At 34.5% G+C, this 24126-nt stretch overlaps 3 protein-coding genes across 5 annotated transcripts; 2 read left to right on the top strand and 1 right to left on the bottom strand.

The window, feature by feature from the left end:
- Positions 1-490: 490 nt before the first annotated feature.
- Positions 491-12315, bottom strand: LOC128186947 (coatomer subunit beta'-like). Of its 2 annotated transcripts, XM_052856931.1 has the most exons (21): positions 12225-12315; positions 11670-11807; positions 10571-10657; positions 10301-10427; positions 9737-9885; positions 9393-9539; positions 7833-7932; positions 7291-7433; positions 6964-7163; positions 6646-6845; positions 6149-6255; positions 5734-6008; positions 5395-5602; positions 5101-5211; positions 4712-4926; positions 3802-3894; positions 3358-3538; positions 3041-3190; positions 2731-2865; positions 2546-2566; positions 491-957 (listed from the first exon to the last, which is right to left on the bottom strand). In XM_052856931.1, the coding sequence occupies exons 1-21, from the start codon at positions 12225-12227 to the stop codon at positions 919-921; spliced, it is 2829 nt and encodes a 942-aa protein (XP_052712891.1). In that variant the 5' UTR covers positions 12228-12315; the 3' UTR covers positions 491-918. The 2 variants fall into 2 exon arrangements, with proteins under 2 accessions (XP_052712891.1, XP_052712892.1); XM_052856932.1 differs by lacking the exon at positions 2546-2566.
- A 14-nt stretch (positions 12316-12329) lies between these two features.
- LOC128186951 (transmembrane protein 107-like) lies at positions 12330-16455 on the top strand. 2 transcript variants are annotated; one of them, XM_052856935.1, is made up of 4 exons: positions 12330-12631; positions 13060-13127; positions 15313-15413; positions 15767-16158. In XM_052856935.1, the coding sequence occupies exons 1-4, from the start codon at positions 12548-12550 to the stop codon at positions 15931-15933; spliced, it is 420 nt and encodes a 139-aa protein (XP_052712895.1). In that variant the 5' UTR covers positions 12330-12547; the 3' UTR covers positions 15934-16158. The 2 variants fall into 2 exon arrangements, with proteins under 2 accessions (XP_052712895.1, XP_052712896.1); XM_052856936.1 differs by having other exon boundaries at positions 12332-12631; positions 16016-16455.
- A 2219-nt stretch (positions 16456-18674) lies between these two features.
- LOC128186950 (uncharacterized) lies at positions 18675-24104 on the top strand. The gene is made up of 2 exons (XM_052856934.1): positions 18675-19124; positions 21341-24104. Exons 1-2 carry the CDS (start codon positions 18841-18843, stop codon positions 21648-21650), a joined length of 594 nt encoding a protein of 197 aa, XP_052712894.1. The 5' UTR covers positions 18675-18840; the 3' UTR covers positions 21651-24104.
- The last annotated feature ends 22 nt before the right edge of the window (positions 24105-24126 follow it).

Raw genomic sequence — 24126 nt, forward strand, 5'->3', positions numbered from 1 at the left:
TACTGAAGTACTGACAGGAGTTGATTTTATCGATTATTATTTATTTTATATATAAGTATAAGTAAGTCTATAAGTATTTGAATTACGCACATTTTTTAACAATATGAATTCTCCTACAGGAAATTCGTGAAAATCCAATATTAATCATGTTGTGCAATATTCGAAGAATTAGGCCAAGTCCATCAAACTGCGTATCAGTAATCGAAATAGTTATGAGAAATTGTATGGATCCAAGCAAAATTGAACTCTTGTCTCATTCAACCAGACTCTCAGCTGTATCCGTTAATCTCCGACAAGCAAGAGAGATTCTCTGCTTGTCAGAGATTACGGAGACAGCCGACTGTCTGGTTGAACGAGACTAGACTATATTGAACTCTGGCGTAGGAATACATAAAATGTACGACTTAAAAAAAATCTAAATTGTTCGTTATTTAGTATTTCTGTACAGCAAGGGAAATAACCAGTATACTCGGTTCAAAACAGACAACAATTCTATAATCATAAGCTTTTATTTTTTCTTTCAAAGACAAATCTTTGAAATAAATATAAATTTAGTACACATTGGAGCACTTCCCTATACTTAAAACAATACACCATAATTTAATAAGTCACAATATTTCATGGTTGAATGACCTTTCATTCTTAATATAATGAATCCTCCTTCTTAACTTTCTTCCATCAGCTAATAAAAGATGTCCATGTAACAACACAATAGGAGTAATGAAACCGTGAGAGAGGACGCTTCCATTTGAAACCCCTCCCCCTCTCAGCAGGGGGTGGGGAGCTGTTTTAGTGAAATAAAACAGTCTTACACGGGGTGAAGGTTTGTTGGTCACTGGTTCTACCCAGTGAAAATAGTTCCACAAATCACAGCTTGAATCGGGTCCTCAGAATAAAATGAATCCACACACAGAAGATTTAATCTTCCAAAAGGTCCTCCTCATCCAAATTAATGTCCTACAACAGAAGCAGGAGCCATTACTTACACACAAACAATATGAATAAACCAATTGATTTCTGACCTTAACAGATCACTAACAGGTAGATTAGGCAATAGTAATTTCATCTATTGCTCCACTTGCTTTATTGCTCTAATTAATATTGGTTTGTATTCAGGTATTCCGATCTTTCTTTTGTAAATGTGTAAATATTTTGGGGGTTTTTATTTGTACCTCATGTACCATTGATAAGGTTTGAGAGAAATAAACATTCAAACATTAATGAATTACTAGTTCAATACAATAAATTAATTAATACAATAAAGAACAAATTTTGTTGAGCATGGTGTTCTGAACTACAAATACTCAGATGGCAAGTTCTTTGATTTAGGAAAGTGGACCATGATAATACACCAACAGATCAAATGCTGTTCAAAGTTGTATGATTATTATAGACTTTTTAAAGAACTATATATGATATTAGTCAAATTTGGCCCCCATATTTCGCAATTTTTTAAAGTGATTCGGATACATTAAATAGTTGTGTTATTTTATAAAAGACTTGACATAAAAAATGTTTTTCACCTATTTTATTTGATTTATATGCACTCACTGGCAGAATATTACGTCAGAAGTGACGCTATTTTTATAATTCAATGAAAATCAGTAAAAAAAATTCACATTTTTCTCAACTTTTTCGAGTGGGAAATATAGAGCGACTCTTTGAACAAGAACGAAATTTTTCTCACTTATAAGTACTGGGGAGATACATCTTTGTTGAAAATATTTTGTTTGTTCAAGCAGTCGCTCAATATTTCCTTAAAGAAAAACTGCTTCAAAACAGGCCGTTTTATGCTAAAAATGCGAAAAAGGTAAAGTTTATGATGTCATATTTTTAAATTGTGGGCTCTAAAATCAAAATAAAAATTATGAAAAAACTTCAAATGTATATTTTTACAAATAAAACAAAGAATTACAGTAAAATGACGATGTTCATTTAAGGGGGCTGTTTTAGGCTCAAACCATATATAGTCCTTTGTTGGGAGCACTTTTTTGAGTTCTGAAAGCAACAGTTGGCTGTAAGAAAACAGGGCCAGGGTGTAATAGGTATACAAACATATACACAGACCTTGTGAAATCTTTCAATTCACTTGTTCACAATTGTGATGTTAGTAATGATTTAGTTGAGCACAGTTAATAACTACCAGGTAGACTATAAATGACATAGTTAATAACTAATCTGTAAGGGAGCCCACACCAGGATATAGCATTCATCACAAGTTATCACAGTAATCAGGCTGACTAGGTCAAGTATATAAGACAATGTCAAACTTATCAAGAAAATTCAATAGTTAGTAATCTATCTAAATATTTTCTCCAACATTCCTCTTTTTTTTAAATTGATCTTTCTGTTTGAGACAAGACACAAAATTTTACAATTTGGTTCATAGGAAGATTGACTTGTACACAAATTTCAATCAATATTTTAAGATATCAAAATCTACAGATTAAATTCTATCAGGTGAAAGGTCAGGTAACATGCTATAAGGTCACCAAGGGTAAAAAAAACCCAAAAATTCCTGGATCATCAAGATGCTCTTATTTACCTGGTCAGCAGAAGGGAGGTCCTAAAAGGTACAGACAGAATATTGAGGACAAGGTCATAAATCCAAGTAGGGTATACTTGTGTACTAATTCTAAAATGAGGTCAGGGCTCTCTCATAAGGTCAAGGCTACACTGTATATATTTGTATGAACTATTTAAGAATACTCTGTGATGTACGTCACTTACTGAGGTGTCCACATTGTCAATGTTCATGTTTTCTAGATCTAACTCCAACTCCTTCTCTATGTCATCCATTTCTGTTTTACTCGGGGCAGGATCTGGGGGTGCCATTTCCTTCTTCTGTGGTAGGGGTGAGGGCGCCTAGATAAAATAAAGATTTGGGTCCATTTTAAATTTCACCATAGACCATTGTATTTAGCAGTTCACAACTTTACATTATATTATAGCAAAGTTACAAAGCAAGGACAGTGTATCTTGGTTAGCTCTTCATAGATACATAGTATAGTTCTTCAGTGTTGGACACTGGCTGACTCACCCTGACACTTTGTTCAGTCGTGTCGGGGGCCTGTTCAAAGTCGTCCCCTGCATCATCATCATCATCATCGCCTGGTCCGCGGACGAATGTGAACGAGCCCTGCTCCTCGGCCTGCTGCATCTCATCCACAGGGACCCTCTCGTGATTTGGCTGAAAACACAACAGAATGTCTTCAAATAGAAACAGTCAACAGAAAAATAGGAGGTATATAAAAAGATTTAGGCCTTTTTACATTCAATTGTTGCAGGTAATAAAACAACAATTTACTTATTTTTCCATGCCCATTGTTAACCTCTGAGACAATGATTTTCACTCACTGGGACACGTGGGAATTTGTCCGCCGGGATTGCACGCTGCCTCTGTGGTTTGAGATAAGCCTCGGTCTTGAGGGCATTCTTCCAGTCTGGGAACAAGTTCTCATATTCCTGGGGCTCAGCCAAAGAGTTGGCGGCCTTCTTGTTGACTTTTGCTAAATGCTCTCTCCACAACTCCACCACTCTGTTACAAAAAAAACAAAATCTCTGATTGCATATGATCATCCCAAAACCTAGTGATTTTCACTTTTAGCAAGCTTGCTATGCATTTTATCTTTCCATGTCATGCAACAAGGCTAGCATATGTATTTTTAAACATTTTATGATAAAACACTACTGATTTTATGGATATCTGCAATAATTAGAGACTTTTTACCCAACCAATGAATGTTTTACATCTGTACTCCAGACTGTTTCTGTTACTGTACATTGTATGTAGAGATTTACCTTGACACTTGACTAGGAAGGTATGTTCTGGCGAAGAAGGCGGCCTCCGGAAGACGTCCTGTGTTAATTAACACCTCCAGGCACTCCTCTAGTCTACAACAGCCAGCAGTCATTGAAATATTATATACTGTATACAGGGAAATATTCGTCTCCGTTTTATTTTCGCCTCTTTCACCCTTGTTGTCAACGGGCGAATTTAAGACTGAGCGAATTACGTTGTCTCAAACTATCTCTCTTAAAACACATCTATGTCTTGGCGAATTCAAGACAGGGCAAAACTGTTTGCAAATGTAGTAGGGCGAAAATTACTGTGGAATCGTTAGACTTCGTGGTGGTTCAATTCTCGTGGAATTCGGGGGTACCTCTTATCCGCAAATTAACATCCTCCACGAATGAATAAATTAAGGCTATATAGTCATATTTCTTTTTGTAGGTATACAAGAATACACAAAATTACGTCCCTACGAACCTGTAGAATTTAAGCAATCCACGAAAATTGGCCCCCACGAATTTTAATGATTCCACAGTACCCTGTATACAGTAACATGCTCACAACTGGGAGCTCATTCATCATAGTATCAATAAGGCAATTTACTGTCTACTCATAATATTAACAATAGGGAGTAAGTACCTAAAATTATCCAATACTTTTTGGAGTAGTTAGAAACTGTGGTTTCATTAATGTTTGACTGTGGATATAAATATTTGTGGATTAAGTCAAATTTATTGTGTCAAGATCTAAGGATATATAAATTCCCACAATAAAATTTTTTGACAAGTTTCTAAACACTCAGGATTGACTCAATAAGGAAACCCATAAAAATTAGTGTGCAACAAATAATCATAAAACCACAGTATTACATGCATCATGTTCACAAATTTTAAAAGATTCATAGATAAAGTTACTGACCTTCCAAGGACAAAGTGTGAGACGAAGGCGACGTTGTTCTGGCCGGCTTTTTGAGCCGTGTCCCCGAGCTTGGCCACCATCTGGGCGTTCCCAGCAGAGCTGGCCAGCAGCAGGAGACCCCCAAAGTCACTGGCTTGATGGAGGCACTCCTGGGCAAGACCAAACTCACACTTGCTGATCGCAAGCTCTGCAAGCTGCTTCCACTTCTGCTCTGACTGTCAATAACAAGGCCGCAAAAAATAAGAGCAAATTCTATCACAACATAGGAATCTATTGTAAAAAACTGATCAATTATTATAGGTAGACACTGTATCTAAATATCTCAAAACTTGCATGTTATAGTTATAAGTTTTCTTGATGTCTCCTAGATAAAAAAAAAATTCCCTTACCTCTGCTTCTTTGGCGATCTGATAGCAGGTTTTAAGATCTCCTAATTGTATGGCCAGCTCAAACTTGTGTTCTGGGTCACATGTCACAGCTAACGCTTGGGATTTAAAGCCCTAAAAACAGTGAAGGATACCCATACAAAAACTGGTCAGGAAAAATGGAAAAAGAACCTTTACAATAGACATATGAAATCCTTATAGCAGAATTTCTTTCAATGATAAATGTACTTTGCCTCCTTTGTCAAACATGAATTAGCCATGATTATACACCTGTTGGGTCATAGGCTCACTCCTTACCTGTTTCTCCAGGAAATGGGCAACCCTTGATCTGTGTTCTTTAGAAATCATTGGTAATATTTTATCTGCGGTCTCAAAGTCTCTTCTCATGACAGCTGTCTGGTACTCCAGCACCGAGACGAGGAGTGAGAAACTGACAATGTTGAGTTCCTTGTCTCCGAGGTACAGGCGATTGTCTTTTGGAATGTAACCAAGCAAATACATCATTCTGTGAATAGAGGAAAAAGAATAGTCATAACTGTTCATAATTATATGTTAATCAAAAATGTTAAATTGCAAATATACAGGCAATTTACATGGCAGCACCATAGACTGAGATATTGACAATAAGAGACACACCTATCCAGGTGAGCTATTGTGACGATTTCCCCGCCCACGTAGTAGTTGAGCCGGTTGACACTGTTGGTGTAGATGAAGCAGTCTCCCACCCACACACCAGTCTTCACCGTCTCATCAATCTCTCCCACCACATCAAACGCTTCCTCAATCCCGTCCTCTCCGATCTCTTCCCTATTGCCCTGGGCTTTTTCCACGGCCTCCGGGTTGTATTTCAGGACAAAGAACGACTCGTCTGTAGTGATACAACACAGCTCTCCATTCTCACTCCAGTACACCTACAAGTCAACCAAGTCTTATCAGTAAGTCACAAACCGTGCTTTAGTCTCATTTAATGGAAAGGATTTGCAAGAAGTAAGAACTTCTTTTATATTTTGAATTAATTAATTTTGTATCATATCATTTATAACATGCTCACGTTTTTTGGTGTTATTTCTATTCGTCGTATGAGCTCTGTGGATTCCCAGTCATAAAATGCCAGGCCACTCACTGACCGTGTGCCCAATAGGAATCCTCCATAAATACCTGTAGACAAAACAGCCATGTTAACTCTGTACAGTCACAGATAAGGCTCAAAACTACATGTATCTATATAGCTCTTTATCATACAATGTGACCCAACATCAATACCATTACAAATTGGAGATAAGACATTTTTTGGTCTTAATCATAACAACTACTGAGCTGACTGACTGAATGTTGGTTCATATGAACATGTTTTCATTCTGTCACAGATAAGGCCAAAACTACATGATCAATTCATAAAGCTCTTCATAAAGTGTGACCCAACATCAACACAATTGCAAATTAGTGTCAAGGAATTTGTTTTGGTCTTAACTTCAACAAATGTTTAGATATTGAGAACTGAGAAGGCATACTGAGTATTGGTTCATACAAACATGTTTTCATCCTTACCTTCAGCCCCAAATTCTGGTTTGAATGCCTTTTGTTCCTTGAAGTTTTTGAAGATTTTAACTGAACTGGTGGATTCTCTGGTGGCGTACACTGAAGAATCACTGCCCCAAACAAACTCCTGGGCAGAGCCAAAACTCTTGTTCCTGAGTGCCATGGCCGTGTAGATGATGTACTCGCCATCCCCACACACCACCACAAACCTGTAACACAAGAGTAAGACTTTATCATTGTCTAGTCCAAAACTAATGCTTGGGTTTCTAGCATGTGTGTACACTGCATCTGAAGTGTGTATCTGATAGCCCACAACTACACACTGACCTGCCGTTGGGGTTGTGGGCAACTGTCTGGGGGTAGATCTCACAGCTGCCCATGTCCTTCACCGCCAGAGGGAGCCTCTCTCCATCCTTCACGTCCTGGTCTCCAATAGCCTTGATGTTGGCCTGCTGTATCTCCGAGTGCTTGGCCCAGATGATCTTTCCACTGCTGTCCATTGACATGGCTGGTTCCTCTCGGCCAAGCTGTACAATATAAACATAATATGCTGCAGGTTAAATGTTTTAACATTTTCTGGATTCAATATCGTATTCAGCAACAAAAATACTCCTTTTTATAATGTCCTTTCCAAGCATAATTACAATGGGTTACCTTAATAATGATACTTCCTTCATCATAACCCAGAGCAACATTATTGGAGCCTTTCTGGGCAGCAATGGCCCACACCCTTTCCAGCCCATAATTCAGCGTGCTTTCCAGTCGGTATGTGTTGGCATGCCAGATCCTTACTGTACCTGTTAAAACAGACCAGATCATTATTTACATGCACAATGGTGTGTAGATTTTCATTGCACATGCTGTCAAAAACCTCTAAACAGTAAACAGATTAACTATGAGAAAGGTCTGATAATGAGAGTCAGGCAATTATGACAGTACTGTATATTCCTTATCTTATGCAAGTTCAATTTTGTTTGCATCAAATCGCGAGAATATTTCATAGTGAATTCTAATTTTAAATCTTAGTTTCACATACTTTAAATCTGTCGGAAAAAATAAAAAGTAAAAAACGATTTGAAATCTGGGACGTGTGCTTCTTAAAATTTTAAGTAGATGTTATATTCTTGTGTGTGATTGGGAATCTACAGTAGCTTTGATCTGTTACAAGTGTTGGTTGTCTCTAAGTGTATACTGACCATCCTCTGAGCCGGTCATTATGATGGGGAGCTCAGGGTGGAAAGCCACGGCTGAGATGTTCTGGGCGTGTCCCTCCAAAGTCTGCACACAGGTCTTGTTCTAATACAAAAGACAAAGCAATCTTTACAGCTATAACAAAAGACAATGCAATCATCACAGGGAGATTTTGTTAGAATTTAAGGATAAATATTCCAAAAAACTTTAAAGTACACACTGTTGTTTATTCTTTCATGCAAAGACATTTATATTTTAAATTAAAAGTACTGACTTATCTATAAACAAAACAAAGCTACATATACCGTATTTTTCAGGGCATATGTCGATGTGGGGCATAGGCCGAATTGCTCATTTTCAGACAAAATTCAGGAAAAATCCTTAGACTAGCCGAATTAGGTGATAAGCCGATTTTCAATCGATGATTACTATAGTGAAAGTACAACCGCTGATCAAGGAAGTCGTCGTATTAAGTATATACTTTCAGAATATCGATGTAGAAAGTCAAAAGAGTAATTAAAGTTATTAAATTTGCTTAACATATATATTTTAAGCAATTATTAAAAATATATCTGTGTTTTGTGGCTGATTAGTGTCTTCGGTATTCGTCGGTATATCGTTACGTATCGTAATTTTACATAGTGTAAATTTAATTGCAACACCCACCTCCGTGTTCTGTCTGATAGAACTAAGTATAATATTTTACCAAACCGTTTATATGTAATTAAAACCTTATTGCTAAATTTCATTTACCAGTAATCAAGTTATACTTTGAAAGCTACTTGTAAATACAGGGTATGGCGTCCATTAGCTCGATCAACACGTGGTTTCATATTCAAATAGAGTTAACACTTTATCCCCCGTAATCGCTATGAATGAAAAAACGAAATACCACACATAAAATATTTAATTTGTGTTCTTTTCCATTACGGTAATTAATTAAATAGTAACTTGCCGTTATGTATAAAAGTTGTAATGTTTATACCGTTATGTTATCCAAAAGAAAATTAATTGTAAAAACACAAAGCATTTGATTTATTCTACACCCAAGACCAGTGATTCCCACGAACGCAGACATGAAGAAATTCAAAAAATTCTGTCATATTACATTCTACCCGGTTTCGTTTTCTTTTTTACTATACAATCATAGTTTCCAGGGTTCATACACGCCGGAACATGGGAAAAAAATACTTTTGATTGGGGTTGTAAAGAAATACCTCGTACAGTACGGTACATTTTTTTACTCACGATGTCATAACAAATATATCAACGGGACAACCATCGAACAATAGTTTAAACAGATGAAAAACAAAAACAAAACAACCCTCATAATAAACTGCTACAAAGTACAATGGATAAAAACAGTGGATTTTATATTTGACTGTTTAATTTTTTCAACTTTGAGTCTACGATAAGCCGATCCCGGGGGATAAGCCGCGGCTCGCTCATCGGAGAGAAAAAAATACCGGCCTATGCCCTGAAAAATACGGTACTAGCATCAATACACGTTAAAATACATGAGAACTGTTTCTTAACCATTCTTCTGATCCAGAAATCAACTGTACCTGGTAATCCCAGATTTTGATAAGTCTGTCATCAGCTCCAGAGATCAAATAAGGTTTGTCTCCTCCTGAATAGTAGTCTACACAGTTCACTCCCTTTTCATGTCCCTCCAGAGTAAAATTAGGTGTGTTTGATCCCAGATTCCAAACCTACAATCAACAAACATAAATAATACTGAAGGAACTCCTGGTCATCCTCTATAAGACCGAATGTGGTAAGGCATAAAATATGTTCAATGCTAGCTATGTTGAGATCTCAGCGTGAGTTTGAACAATCTCTTGATTACTATCATGACTGTAGACCAGACTGCAGACAGCCTTTATTGCCGCTACCCCAGATACATTACCTTGACTGTTCGGTCCAGTGAGGCACTGGCGAAGGTGTTATTGTCTTTGGGGTTGATGACGATCTGCATGACATAGTGGGAGTGTCCCTCAAACACCTGGTTACAGGCCCACTTCTTGTCCCAGTCCCACAGCTTGATCAGCATGTCATCTACAACACACAACAACCTGTAAGTCTACACATGTCATCTACAACAAAGAACCATTGAAAGTATACAATACTACTTGTACACGAGTCTACACTTTCAGCATCTACAACACAGAACCATCCATGACTTTGCTGATGATCCAACAGTTTATTACTGTGTGATAAAGACATGCACACACATAAAGGCTTAAAAATGGCTTCTAAATTAATTATGTACGAACAAACATGTATATTAAAATTTTATATTAGCTATCAAAATTGACTCCAATGAAATAAAATGGCTCTAATGAACACATTGTCAAGAGTATTCTTGACTCTGTTGATGAATCAACAGTTTTCCACAGGGTGATGAAGACCTGTGTGAGTCATGCAGATAAGCCCTACCCTAAGACACACACACTATTCCTCCCAGACTCACCACTGCTGCTGAGGATGAATGGCTGGGTGGGGTGGACAGCAATGCTTCTGATGTAATCTGAGTGAGCCTCAAACTGGTGGACTCGCTCCAGCGTGTTGTAGTTAAACACTCGGATCTGCATGTCATCCTGATAATCAAAAGCAGGAATTAAATACATCCCATAGAATCATTTTTAGTTTATTTTATTATTATCTTCTATTTCATTTATTTTAATCAAATATGAAAATAAAACATTAGCTTTATATTATTAACCAAAGAAATATATCTTACTGAGCCGGTGATGACCCAGTTTTTTCTGGGAACAAATCTGGAACATCTCACAGGTAAATCGCAAACCTCAAACGATTTAATAAGTTGCTGTAATTTTAAAGAAAATAACAAATTATATAAACACAGACCTGTTTGGATATCTTATGTAATACTTTCAATGCATACACTATTTGAGTCACACAAAACAACACAATTGATGCTAACTATTTGACGAAAACTTTTGTAAAGCTTTGATTTAAACAGTACTATAATATTGATTCCCATTAAACAAACATTATACAACAGTTTAGAATTTTAATACATGTACTAGATTTTTCATAATTCATCATCATTTTAACAATTAAAGTCAAAGTCAAAGTCCATTACCTTTAAATATTCAATATCATTTTGACAATTAACCAATTTGTTACCTAAATATGAAGCATTTGCAAAAAATAAGTGAATAATATTGCCATAATAATTATTATCAAAGTCCATCACCTTAAAATTTATTTGTAACTAGCAAATAATACAACTCACTGAAATAATTAATCCCATACCATAAAGCTTGAATACACATTGAAATGAAAATATGGAAATATTTCATTTCATTTATTTATGAGTGATGTGTTAAAAATCTTAAAAGATGGCTACATGCAATCAAATAATTGCATCATATATAGCAAGCTGTCTAGTTCCAGTTCAGTTTGTATTGTATTTTTTGGCAGGACACAGTTATTCCAGTAAAACCTCATAACAAAGTTTTCAAGACATTCTACGATAATGATTATGATTCACTTTACTGCTTTGATGGATCAGCAACGTTAGCTTTATGGCATGATTCAAAGGTGGAAAATGAATTCAGTTCATCGAATATGGAGAGGGACTTATAATTGTATAACCTTTGACTAATCATTTATTATAATGTACCATACAATTGATGCACATGATTGAAACAATTAACACTTCTGTTTTTCTGAAGTCTTACAATGTTAAATGTATGCTGGATAAAACAACATACTGTTTGTTACTGGCATAAGTTGATAACAAGCATGCAGATTTACCTCAAAGCAAAACATTATACAAGGTTTACAGAGGCATGCAAATGGACATTTTTTACCTGGGACTCATGATTCCACACATGGACATTCCCATTGTATAAACTTGCCAACATCCATGGTTCTGTGGGATGTAAATCTACACTCTTAACTCGATCGGACCGTGCTGATAATTTCCGCTTGATATCAAGTCGAAGAGGCTGTAAGTAAAATAAGGAATCATGTGGTTACCTGCGATTCAATACTCCAAACATGAACCTTCCCATTAAATAGACTGGCCAACATCCACGGTTCTTTTGGATGCAGTTCACAGCTTTTCACTCGATCTGAGCGCGCTGAAAGAACTCGTTTTACACCAAGTCGCAGCGGCTGAAAGTCACATGATAACATCCAACATGGTATATAATTACAATTCACATTTTAATACATTTATTCGTATCAAATATACACGGGAATAAGATAGTGTGCTACATCAGGTAACTCGTGTTGTTGCCATTTGCACCACATATCTTGTGTACAAAGCATAAACCACATTCAAATATCATTAAAAATATTCAAAAGAACACATAAACGGTAAATTTAACAATTGAACAGAAATCTAATCAGATAAACAGTACCATCTTGACATTCAGCCGGCTTCGACTACCAAAACTTGATTATGTTGTTCCACAATACGTGGCCCTGGTCGATGCGCATGCGGAACCGGAACTGCATATCCGGAAGATGGTTTTTGTTTATAAATGGCCGCCAAACATGCACAGACAAAAAATGTCGTGTTAATCGAATTGTATTTAAACATGTTCCTTCGATGAAGTGTGCACTTTTTGGCTATTCCATTGACAGGGGGATTTCACTGCCTCTTTTAGAAAAGTTGCGAGTGTTTAATATTGTAAATTCTTGTCGTAAATATTAAATTTCTGTCTACATCTGAACTACAACAATGAGGATAAGTGGTATTGTTCCAGCGCGTTTTCTGACCATCGTAGCTCATGTCATAATACTCATCATCCTCTTCTGGGCAAAGGTATTTAATGCTTTGACGGTTTATAAAAATTTATATCGGCAATTTGTTGATTGTTATGTTGCTTTTCAGAATAGGCATATCAGCAAAGGTATCATTCAAAGTTGCTTGCTTAGTTTTCAGGTTTTTTTTTTTTTTATTTAATTACATTAATTTAGTTTTCAATTACAATAAGTATGGAACAATTGAATTTATAGCTGAATTTGTATTGTTATGCATTGTCAATAAGTAATATTGATAAGTAAATAAACCAAAAGTCAAAACCTGTGTTGCTGCAAAATATTTAGATTAGTTAACATAATTTTTAAGGACCTTAGACCCAAGAACTCACAATAGTAAACAGATTTTATATAGATAATGTTCATTAGCTATAACATGTATGTGATATTAATTTAGTTTGATAAATTTATACCACTGCTCTTATTTTTCAGGATGACAATATCAAACAATGCTTACCATCAACGTACACCCAATCTGAGTACGACTCTAAAGACACAGAGTAAGCTATGTTTAAATAACAGAATTGATAGCTATCTGTTTTTTTTATGTCTGTGGAAATTGTTTTGCATATTTCCATCAAGAAGTTAAACTATTTTTGATAAAAGTAAACGTTTGGTTCCATAAATCATCAATTTCATAAGTGCTTCAGTTATGTAAGTTTACGTTAGTGTTGTTAGAGTTGACCTGGTTATATTTTTCATCCATTTGCCTCATTTATTTGCACTCACTGGCAGTGTATTACATATCAGAAATCATTTTTTCCATCCAAACAGAATGAGATTTCATGAATGATACACTTTTAATTGTGAGTAATTAAAGGTCAGTACTAAGGTACATAATAAGACATGAATGATTTAAGTCATACTTGTAAAATCTGTCAGACAGAGAGGTGGAGATGTGTTTATTTACATAAACACATACTTTTTGTCTATAAACATTCCTGTCATTAATATGGTCTTGTCTGTTGTCCTGGGGCATGTTCAGCAGAGGGAGAACGCACATCCCCACTTTTTAATTTGTGTTATAGAGATGGAGAATTTGGGATAGATTTCCTGGACACCAATTTTGCTTAACATATGTCATGTAATACTACTGTTCTACGAAATATATTTATCTGAACATACAATACATAGTACTTCTGAATGCTAGTTAATTATATGTCATAAAAGGAATAGCATTGAATGTACAGTTGAACTTTGATATCTCAAGCACTGAAGTCTCGAAATACAATGGATATGTTGAAGTGATTGGAAAGTCCCAACCACTTATTAGGGCTTTTCGACTTATTGAAAAGACCTATTGTTTTTGTTCTGTTTTATTATTATTTTTACTTATTCTTGACAAACTTTCGTCAGCGATTTTTTGAAAAGGGAAAGACATATTGAAACAATGATGCAATAGTCTTAAAGCATTTCTTTATGTCACGCGTATGTAAGGTTTCAAGGTTCCGGTACTTCCGGTTTACACAAGCAAAATAATAGAAATTAAAAGAATCAATATATTGTTTTCATTTCTTGAAGAAATTCGTTGAAATTCTAAAATTAGATTCATCTTATCAAGATGTACAAAAAGTTTAGTTGCGACGAGTTTCTATCTCTTATCAGTTTTGAGATTTTAGGCCTCAAACTTGAGAAAAAACAAAAAATCCAAAAAACCTTCGGAATATCATAAGACTTGCAGACATTGTTTAAAGGGAAGTAGTTAACATATGTTCTAAGTTTCATTGTAAAGTATTGTGTACTTCCGGTTTTATGAGCCGATGAAAATCGTCTATGGGAGTTTCAATGTTAAATTAAATTCACACGTGTAACGTTTTCTCATACAGTTTTCAAGCAATTATTTTTATATTTGGTATTTGTAATAAGGCACCTAATGCGCAGACCGGAAAAGGTCCTGGTAAAAAAATTATGAAAAATAAGGGATCTGGAGGGGTCAATAATAAAAACAGCCCTTTAGCTGTAACTTTTTTATTGTTCACCCGATTTTCAAAATCTTTTCGGTTAATGATTAAAAATAAAGAGTACAATTTAAAAATTATGATCCGAGGGGCCATTTGTTGACTCCTTATAGGGGTTTTTAGGGTCTGAAAATGATAACTTTATCACAATTCAAAAAAATTAAATTTCAAGAGTTATCAAGAGTTATCTCGCTTTGCTCAATGAATGATTAGCATTACAGCTATTGGCATACCAAAAGTCTTGAATCATAAAGGATTACTTTCTTCAAGAAATAAAAGATATATTTGGATATAAAATTCTGGAGTTGTCCTTCTTTGGGCATTTAATTTCTTATAAGCTAAAGTGTGGGTATATGTTTACGACATCTGTTCTCATTTTATCATATACAGTTTTTGAGAAAAAAATTAAGAATTTATAAAAGGGGTTTAAAGGGCTGCCGAAAAGCCCTTCCTTTTTTTTGAAGACAAAAACAGGTCTAGTTTTTTAAGTACCGGTAATTTACTCTTGATATCTCATGTCCCATCTAGTTCAAGATAACAAAGTTTGACTGTAGTTAGAATTGAGTAGTACAATACATTAATCAATGGATTACAAAGCTACTCAGGAAGGAATTAAGCTGACAGGTGATATCATTATAACTTTATATGTGTAAGCAAAAATAATGAAGCTGATATTCTACTAAAAAAAACTATTTGAAGACTTTAACAAATCAGTGTTTTCTTTCAGAATGATCATTGGTCTATCTGTGGGGCTGGGACTGATGCTTATAGAGCTCATCGGATTCATTGGTGGAATCTCCATGTTCATGCCATTCCAAAGCATGCTTTGTATCCTTATGAAAAAGTTTGTCAGATCTATCTGATTTGTGCTCAGGCTATCATTTCTAGGTATAGCATGAAAGCAGTAAACATACACATAACCGTGCCCACTGAAAAATGTTAAAATTCTTAATTACCATAAAGACTTGTGTATAATACGTGCCTTTTTTAAGCCAAAATTTGATAAAGAAATTAATATGTCTTGTTCTTAGTAAGAAATTTTAGCAGCTGATAGGTGTTGACTAGATCACAAAATCAAAATTATGGTAAGCTTAAGTATGTAGTTAAAAAAAACCCACAAATTTTACACAGACAACCAAACATTGAGATTTTGTTTCTTATTTGTCCTTGACCTTTAATAGCTGTTTCTGCCCATTGTGGTGCTTGTGTGTCATTAGCGTACTTTATTTTATGGGAAATGCCTTGTCATCGTTATTGGTATATCTTTGGATTTTCAACTGCTTTCCCAGCTCTGACTGAAATCATCACATTTATTCAGATTGTCTGCTTAAGAAACGGACAACTGTAAGAAACCAAAATATGGGAATGTTTAATAGATAGTGCTTCAAGAAATTCCAAACAATTCTAGAAATGACCTTGACCTGACCTAGCTGTTGCCTGTCATGCAGGGGCGGTGATAGCCCTGTTTTTCTTCCTGTTTGAGTTTTGGCCGTGTTCGTATTACTGGTACATCTTTGGATTCTGCAGTGCGTTTCCTGCGGTGACGGAGATGATGGTGTGGTTAGGAGTCGGGTTCTTTCACAAAGGGCTATAGACCAAGTGTAACATCAGTAGAGCTTGTGATGCCTAGAGGTAGCAACATATCTGTATGCAGTCAATTTTTGAATATTTACAGAAAATTATTTTTATATTTACTGACTTTATACAAGGTTGTGAAAGAGAGACAGGTTGTCAAGATCTTGACTAGTGTATGCCAGACATTGATGTACAAGATCTTGACTAGTGTATGCCAGACATTTATGTACAAGATCTTTGTAGTGTAAATGATTTTGTGTAGTTGATTAATGAATGAAATAAATATGAATTATTATTTATGTTTCTGTCTTTATTGTAAATAATAATCTATCTGCAATAATTAGCTTTATCATTATTTTACTTGGAGGATTCCTCCATCTCCCCACCAAAATAAAAAAAAGAATAAAAATGGGAATGTCTATTTTATTGGATTACATAACATGATGTATGCTCTACCCTTGGCGTTGGCACCACAACTTGGTTAAGTTTTTAGGTCAGGTCCTTAAGATATTATTATAAGTTTTATCTTTATTAAACTAAGATGGATGATGCATCTGTAATATTGCTGATTTCATGACAAGCTTGGATGCTGAATCTGAGCTAAAGGTTTCAGATGTATGAAGAAATTTTTTGGAGCATGTCAGATATCTAGGTAAATAATGGTCCTTACTAATTCAAACTTGCGTGATTGATTAAACCATGTAATGACTTATAGAGCTAGCTTTAGAAACCGAATGATCTTGATTATCCAGATGGTTGGGCAGCTTCAAGATTAAGGAATAACTCAAAGTATCTTAGGATCTTGGAGCTGGTTACAAAATAAAATGATTCCTGTCCATACCCAACCAGACTTAATATAGTTAATACCTGTATAACTATTGATGTATAATATAGAGGTACCTTTAGATACAGAACTTGAACTTAGTTATTTGAGTGCAGGGGCAGGTAAATTTTTTGAGCATTTCAAATTAAGCAGGTTTTAAATGGTTGAAGCACAGGGGCCAAGCCTGTTTTGACATTAATTTCAATGTAACCATACATTGAAATTAATGTTGAAATAAAAAGTTGAACCATGTTTCTAAGTCTAAGGTAAAGATCATAGCAGAATTATATATAAAATCCCTGTCCGAGGCATATTTTCTCTCCTTTGGTACAATCTGGCTCATACTTCACATACACAGTGTCTATGGTCAAAGGGTTTGCAGTGACCTTGAATGAAGTCTGCAGGGTCAAGGTCATCGGACCTCGCAAAAATTCTTTTATCAGAGCCTATATACTTTCCACTTAGCCCTATTTGGTTCATACTTCACATAAACAGAGCTTTTAAGTAAATGGTGTGTTGTGATCTTATTTTAAACCACTTTTCAAGGGCAAATGTGTAGTTCATAGCAGAATCATATAAAAATGATTGTCTGCTTGTATTCTCTCACTTTGGTCCAATTTGGCTCATACTTCACCCACATCGTGCCTTTGATCAAAGGGTATGCAGTGACCTTGAATAATGTTTGTATGTTAAGGTCATGTCAGAACACACAAAACTCCTTTTTTAGAGTACTGGTAGATATATACTCTCCACTTAGCCCTATTTGACTGATACTTTACTTAAACCGAGTTTTTTGGTTAATGGTGTGCAGTAACCTTGAACCAAGTCAATGTGAAGGTTATAGTAGATCTCTTTATTATCGGTTTTAGAGCTTAGATTTTTCCCATTTGCTTAATCTTGCTCAGATTGAACAAAAATGCCTGCATGTTAGGGGTAATGAGATGAATCAGAAGTTCTATGCCAGCTGGAAAATTTTTAAGTTATAGATCAAGTTCAAAGCAAAATTGTCTGAAATTCTTTTTATCCTGTTGTCCATAATTTAAGCAAGGGCCCTTTGAGATAGTTACCATCTCAGTGTTGTCTAGTTTTCTGCTGATTTGAGAAACTATTTCAAGGTGTAGTATGTGAGCAACCTTAAACTTGCTTGATGGATGTGATTATTCATGATTGTTTCCTACTTTTATGATATTGCAAAATATGTTTGGATCATATATGTAAGTATCACAATGTACCATATGAGACAATATTGTATCATATGATAAAATATGATATTAAATCATTTTAAATGAAACAAATAATGTGATATGCAAAATGTGATACAATATGGATCGAATCAAATCATATAATCATTATTATATATGATATTTATATATAATATTATTGTGTGCATGTATTGTATAATATCATATATACAAGAGTGTGTATCGTATAATATAATACGATAATGTTACACGATATTGAAACAATATTGTATGATTTAATTCATTTTTTTTTTGTATTATATTATGATACAATATTTTATAGTATTGTAGGATATTGTACCACTTTGTATGGTACAATATTTTACCATATGATACAACATTTCATTGTTTCTTTAAATATCAAATTGTATCATTTGATATCATAACACAGGATAAATTATCATAAATTTTTTTATAGCGGCATTTTCCGGAACCACAACGTTTGGACCTAACTTTCATTTAAGTTATATCATTTCCGGTTGTGTAAACTATGGAATGAATTTATGAATGAATGTCAAAAGCATGATGAGAAACGTTGTTGCTTTGATAAATAGCAATGAAATGGAATGTTTTAAATACTAGAATTTTCTAGGCTGGTTACTTGAGGCGTTTCAAAATGTCCACAGCGAGAGAAAAAGCAAAGACTATCGTCGGTAACCTCATATCAACTCTGGATAAGAAGGGCATTCGTGTGTTGGCAGTCGATTTTGATCAAACTTTAATAAAGATCCACTCAGGGGGAGTATGGAAGGATTCCACGGACAATCTTGCAAAGCATGTCCGTTCTTGTATGAAGGATCTTCTTGAAGTTGCACTTCAGCGGGAAATGATCGTTTGTATTGTCACGTTTCATTCCCAGCCCTGGATTATTCGAGAACTGCTGAAAAAGCTGCTGAAAAAGTGAGGAAATCTTAAGTTATCTTGTACCATTCAGATATTGTTTTTTACTAGATATCTATTCTGTCGTTTTTTTCAAATAAATTTATATATACATTTTCATTTTTGTCTCTAAATCCGGACACCTTTATTTGGAATTTATTATGCATGAAATTTGAACTTTGACATCTCTGTAACATCAACATTTCGCATACTACAGAGGAGTTGAAAGGCTTTTACTGTATATCTCAAATCTCTGAATACCTGGTCCTATTTAGTTTGTGGTAGACTGAATGAGGTGTTAGTGTCTGAAGTGTCAGTGAGCAGGACATGTTGGAGAAAGACCCACCTTTGATGTAATTATTTTGTATCCCTTACTTCTTTGATGCAAAAAAAAGGTCTTCATATAACCAATCTACATGTAAAATATCATTAAACATGTATACTGTGTTTATTTCCATCGCCATGATCACCTGCATAAATTTTGAATAGGATTTTTTTTTCTTCATTTTTTTAAAATGTACAATGCTAGTTCACAACTAAAACATGAAGAACCAGCCATGAGGGTCCCAATTTTACTAATTTTGATAGTACTAAAAATGATGAACTGATTATTAATAATAAGTTTTCCTTTTAAAAAATGATATTAAATTCTTGTATGTGAATATATCATTGCACAGTATGTGAGGATGAAGGCAAACTTTAAAACCACTTAGACTTCAATTTACATACTTTGCACATTCACCATGAACAATGATGATTTAGGGCCATCAAAAAGATTTTTAAAAATAATGTTTTAAATTATAAGTCTAGTATGTGTAAGCTAAAAAAGATTGGGTAACAGGCAATCTGCCTATAATAAAGTCCTTTCCCAGAGTATTCACTAGTGATTCAACAAATGTTTAAGTTCTCTTAAGTAGAGGATGAGATCATTAAACTTTTCCTCCCACTGAAAATCTACTTACATTTGCAAGTGGTTATTTGTAATAGCAGAGTGTTTGTTTTGTATCTTGGCATAAAGTTTACAATCTATATTAGCATATTGCATGTGAGAAACTAACAGCATTAAAAACAGCATTTTTGGGGTCAACCATTTGAAATTGAACAATTACCTGTCATTTTTGTGACCAAGCTTATGTACTTAATTACAATTCAAAACAGTTGCATGTTCTTTGGAATCTTAAAAAATCCTTGCACACAAATAAAGATATGTTTAAAATACCTTGGATTAATTATAATAGGTATACTGTTTTACCCTTGTCTTTCTGTCTGTCTGTTTTTCCATCTCTATCTTTCCATCCATCTGTCAGTCTTTCTGTCTGTAACAAAATTTCTGTCAAAGATATCGCAGCATCCATTGATTGCAGATGCTTGAAACTCTAATACACTCTTTGTTTAGACATGCCATTTAGTGGGATCCGGATGTCAACTTCCTGTTAAATGATGACTTTGTTTATTTTTTTAATTAGCCTAAATTTTCAAACAAATTTTCTTCAAAAGTTTCTCAGCAACTATTCATTGCAGAAGTTTGAAATTTAACACACACTTTGTTTAGGCATGCTATATAGGCATTGGTGGGATCCATTTTTGTACTAATCACACGTCAACTTCCTCATGTTCCTGTTATCAACATGATCGATAAATGTAGACTTTGCTAGTTTTGTATATTTTCATCAGAGCAAGGGTATTACAGTTACTAGTGAGTATTGGCTCACAGATATCTTGCCAATGTAATAATTTGTGATGATTTAAAAAGCTTCTTTAGAATTTTATTGGCATCCCATGCTCGCAAATTAAAATTTTTATCTAAATACCTGAACTTCCATTAATCAATCAACAGAAATTAGTTATCATAAATGCTGTGATGTTGCAAAAGTTAGAAAATAATTGTAATTTGTCTAAATAAGTAATAATTTTTCTGCAAGGGCAAGTTTTTGTGCTTTTATAACTTTTGTAACTACTTTCAAAGTAGTTACATTTGATTTATGTCACTTCTACATTCACAACTATCAAAATAATGTCAAACACAAATTCTTGCATCTAAATTTTGTTTGAGATGATACCACAAAATTTTACAGCAAAAATTGCCATCAGGAAAACCACATATACTTAACTTAAAGAATAACTTTGTCTAACTCTCCACAATATTCATGATGTTGTATACTGTGATCTGTATCTTGTGCTATTCTCAGTATGAACTTAGGAGTCATAAGAATTTGTATGCATTGTCTGCCTTGCAGGGATTCAGAAAAGATTTACGTACAAGCCAACACAATAGAGTTCCGTGAGAGACACAACTATGAATATCTGGGAAAAGAGGCCCACATCACTGCAGTCTTGACAGAAGTTTACAACCGGGAAAAAGTCATCATTAAACCTCATGAAATTGTGCTGTTTGATGATGACCCGGATAACGTAGACACAGCACTGAAATTTGGACATTGGGCGTTCCAGATCAAGGAGGACGTCTCCTATCAGACATTTGAGGAATACTCCCAGATGTTGGCACTACAAGACAAGCCACCAGGGGCAAAAGGGAAGACAAAGTAGGAGAGGTTTGAGAGATTTTGCAGTGTCGGACTCGGAACTTTGTTGTACTGCTTTAGAGTTTTTGATATTATATTACTGTTGATATTGTACTCACTTTTTGCCCTCGTTGTTATCTGTTACCATGGTTACAGGTTGTCCATTTAAATAAATCTTCTGTGTATGTTTTTTTTCTGAATATCACACATATTTGTAAACCTGTTTTTGATGTAGATTGTTGTCAATATATTGATTAATATTTTTGGAGATAAGTGTATAATCTAATCCTAATCCACCCCCCTCCCCCCCAAAAAACAAAAAAAACAATCACATATGAATTAATTGTACCTGTAGATGGGGTTTGTTCAGATCAAAACTAAGGAGTTGTGGCTCAAGTAGTCTATAAACAAATAATGCTGTTTATATTTTATGGTTATTTTATGTATTGTTGAAATATCCATTGTTAGATGTTGCAAATGTTAAAGATTGGTCCATTTGGAAAGTTGTTTTCAAAATTTAAAAGATGTGAATCACAACCGGTGAGGTTTGAAAATTCTCTCTCTCTCTCTCTCTCTCTCTCTCTCTCTCAACACTACATTTACAGTTTGATATTTTGGTGGTTTTTTTAAAATTGTTTTTAACACCTCATAAAAACAGTCATTAGGGGATTTTTTTCGACTATGAATATACTTGATTTGAGTTCAGAGCACTTTTGAGGCATTGCAGTACTTAATCATTTGAATGCTTGTGTTAGTATTCAATGTCCGCATGTCAAATTATAAAAAAAAGTTTTCCCCTTGAAATCTCTATGAGTTTAGATCACTGCGTGTATTTTTCTAGCTTTGTTAATTTTTTTACCTCTAGAAAATCATAAACACATAATGGAGATAATATATATCCTGTAATTTCCATATACAGAGCTATAAGCTATTGGCTAGCAATCTTATATGTAGGTATTATACTTGTGTACCAGCACTTGAGCAAAATCTGTAAAATCGTATGCACATGAAAAAGTGAAGTCTCAGCAACAGGACCTCAGCCCTCTCCTTGCAATTTTTTTTGTGTATTTCATTTTCATAAGTATTGTGTCCATACCTACATTTATAAGTCAACTGATTAATGATTACTTTCTGATGAATATGATATAATCTTTGATATTTTAACAGGAACTTAACACTTGTGGTAAAGTCAAAGTTTACATTAACCAATTCAATGTTGTGTGCCAATGTTTTGTCTAGTCAGAAATAGTTTCAGTGTAAAACATCTGAAAATTTTGCATTCAGCTTTTTAATTAGATGAAATATATTTTTCTCAGATAACAGTGTGTCCAAGTCATTTGTTATAAGTAAACTTTATTTACAACAGAGTCATGTTCAAATTGTGTCATCTTTTAAATTAGTTTTCCTTCAATAAATATTGACCATAAATTGCAGTGCATCATGATTAAAATCCAGGGTATTTGCATTACGGATATTAATTATTTTCACTCCAATAAAAGGTTTGTGACATTTTTTAAATGAATGTAGATGGAATTTTTCCAGATTTATCAGTATGTGTATATTTGTTGTTATTTAACATTTTGGTTTTGGAATCTCTTTGTTTTGATTACTGCTGTCATTGTGTGATTTTTGTGTAGTTTTTACATAACAATTCTCACGTATGCTTATATACTGTATATGTACACATATGATATTTTATTTTTGTTTGAAGAGGAAACAGGTGCTTGATATTACAGTCAGATTTAGATCAGAGCTATTTTAACAGAAAGGTTGCAGTCTGAGGTCAGGACAGAGTTAAAGAAGGACCAGGAGGGGGGTGGGGGGGGTTGCAGGGTTGTAGATACATCCATTCTTTTTTTTATTATCAAAAAAAGCAAAGTCATGTATTGAATCTCATGAGGAGGAATCTTAAAACTTCTGTTGGTTTGGGGACATCGATACTTTGCAACAGTTGGTTTGGGTTTTTTTAATCATCTTAGTTATTTTCATAATGAAATTTTCTAAATTCAACTCTCTATTTGATACCAATTTCATTAAATGTGCACCATCTTTAATAGATATGAATTCTGAATGTTAAAACCACCTGAATTTGTTTAAATCCACTCTGCTTCTTATGTATGAAGACATATCCACTAATCATTGAAAGAAATCCTGATTTTCATGTTGAAATAATGAGAGAGAGAGAGAGAGGGGGAATTGTTTATAAGGAGATAGAAGAGGGTTTTATGTAGTTGTTTGTGGACTGAACGTTGACTGAGTTTTTCCCCGCATTTTATCAATACAACTTGCAGACCTCTTTGTAGTTCACTGTGTAATGAATGTGTCTACACTCATTGTTCTAAATGTTTTGTGTGCCAAACACTGGGATATATATATATCCAACTGACCCAGTCTTCTGGACTTGAATCATCTTTGTGTGCTGGTCTTGTATCATGAATAAAATTTGGGCTTATTTTGCAAAGTTTTTTTTTTTATCTATTTGCATGCCAGGGATTTTTTCC

This window comes from Crassostrea angulata, chromosome 6, assembly GCF_025612915.1.
Source record: "Crassostrea angulata isolate pt1a10 chromosome 6, ASM2561291v2, whole genome shotgun sequence".
Classification (NCBI taxonomy): Eukaryota; Metazoa; Mollusca; class Bivalvia; order Ostreida; family Ostreidae; genus Magallana; species Magallana angulata.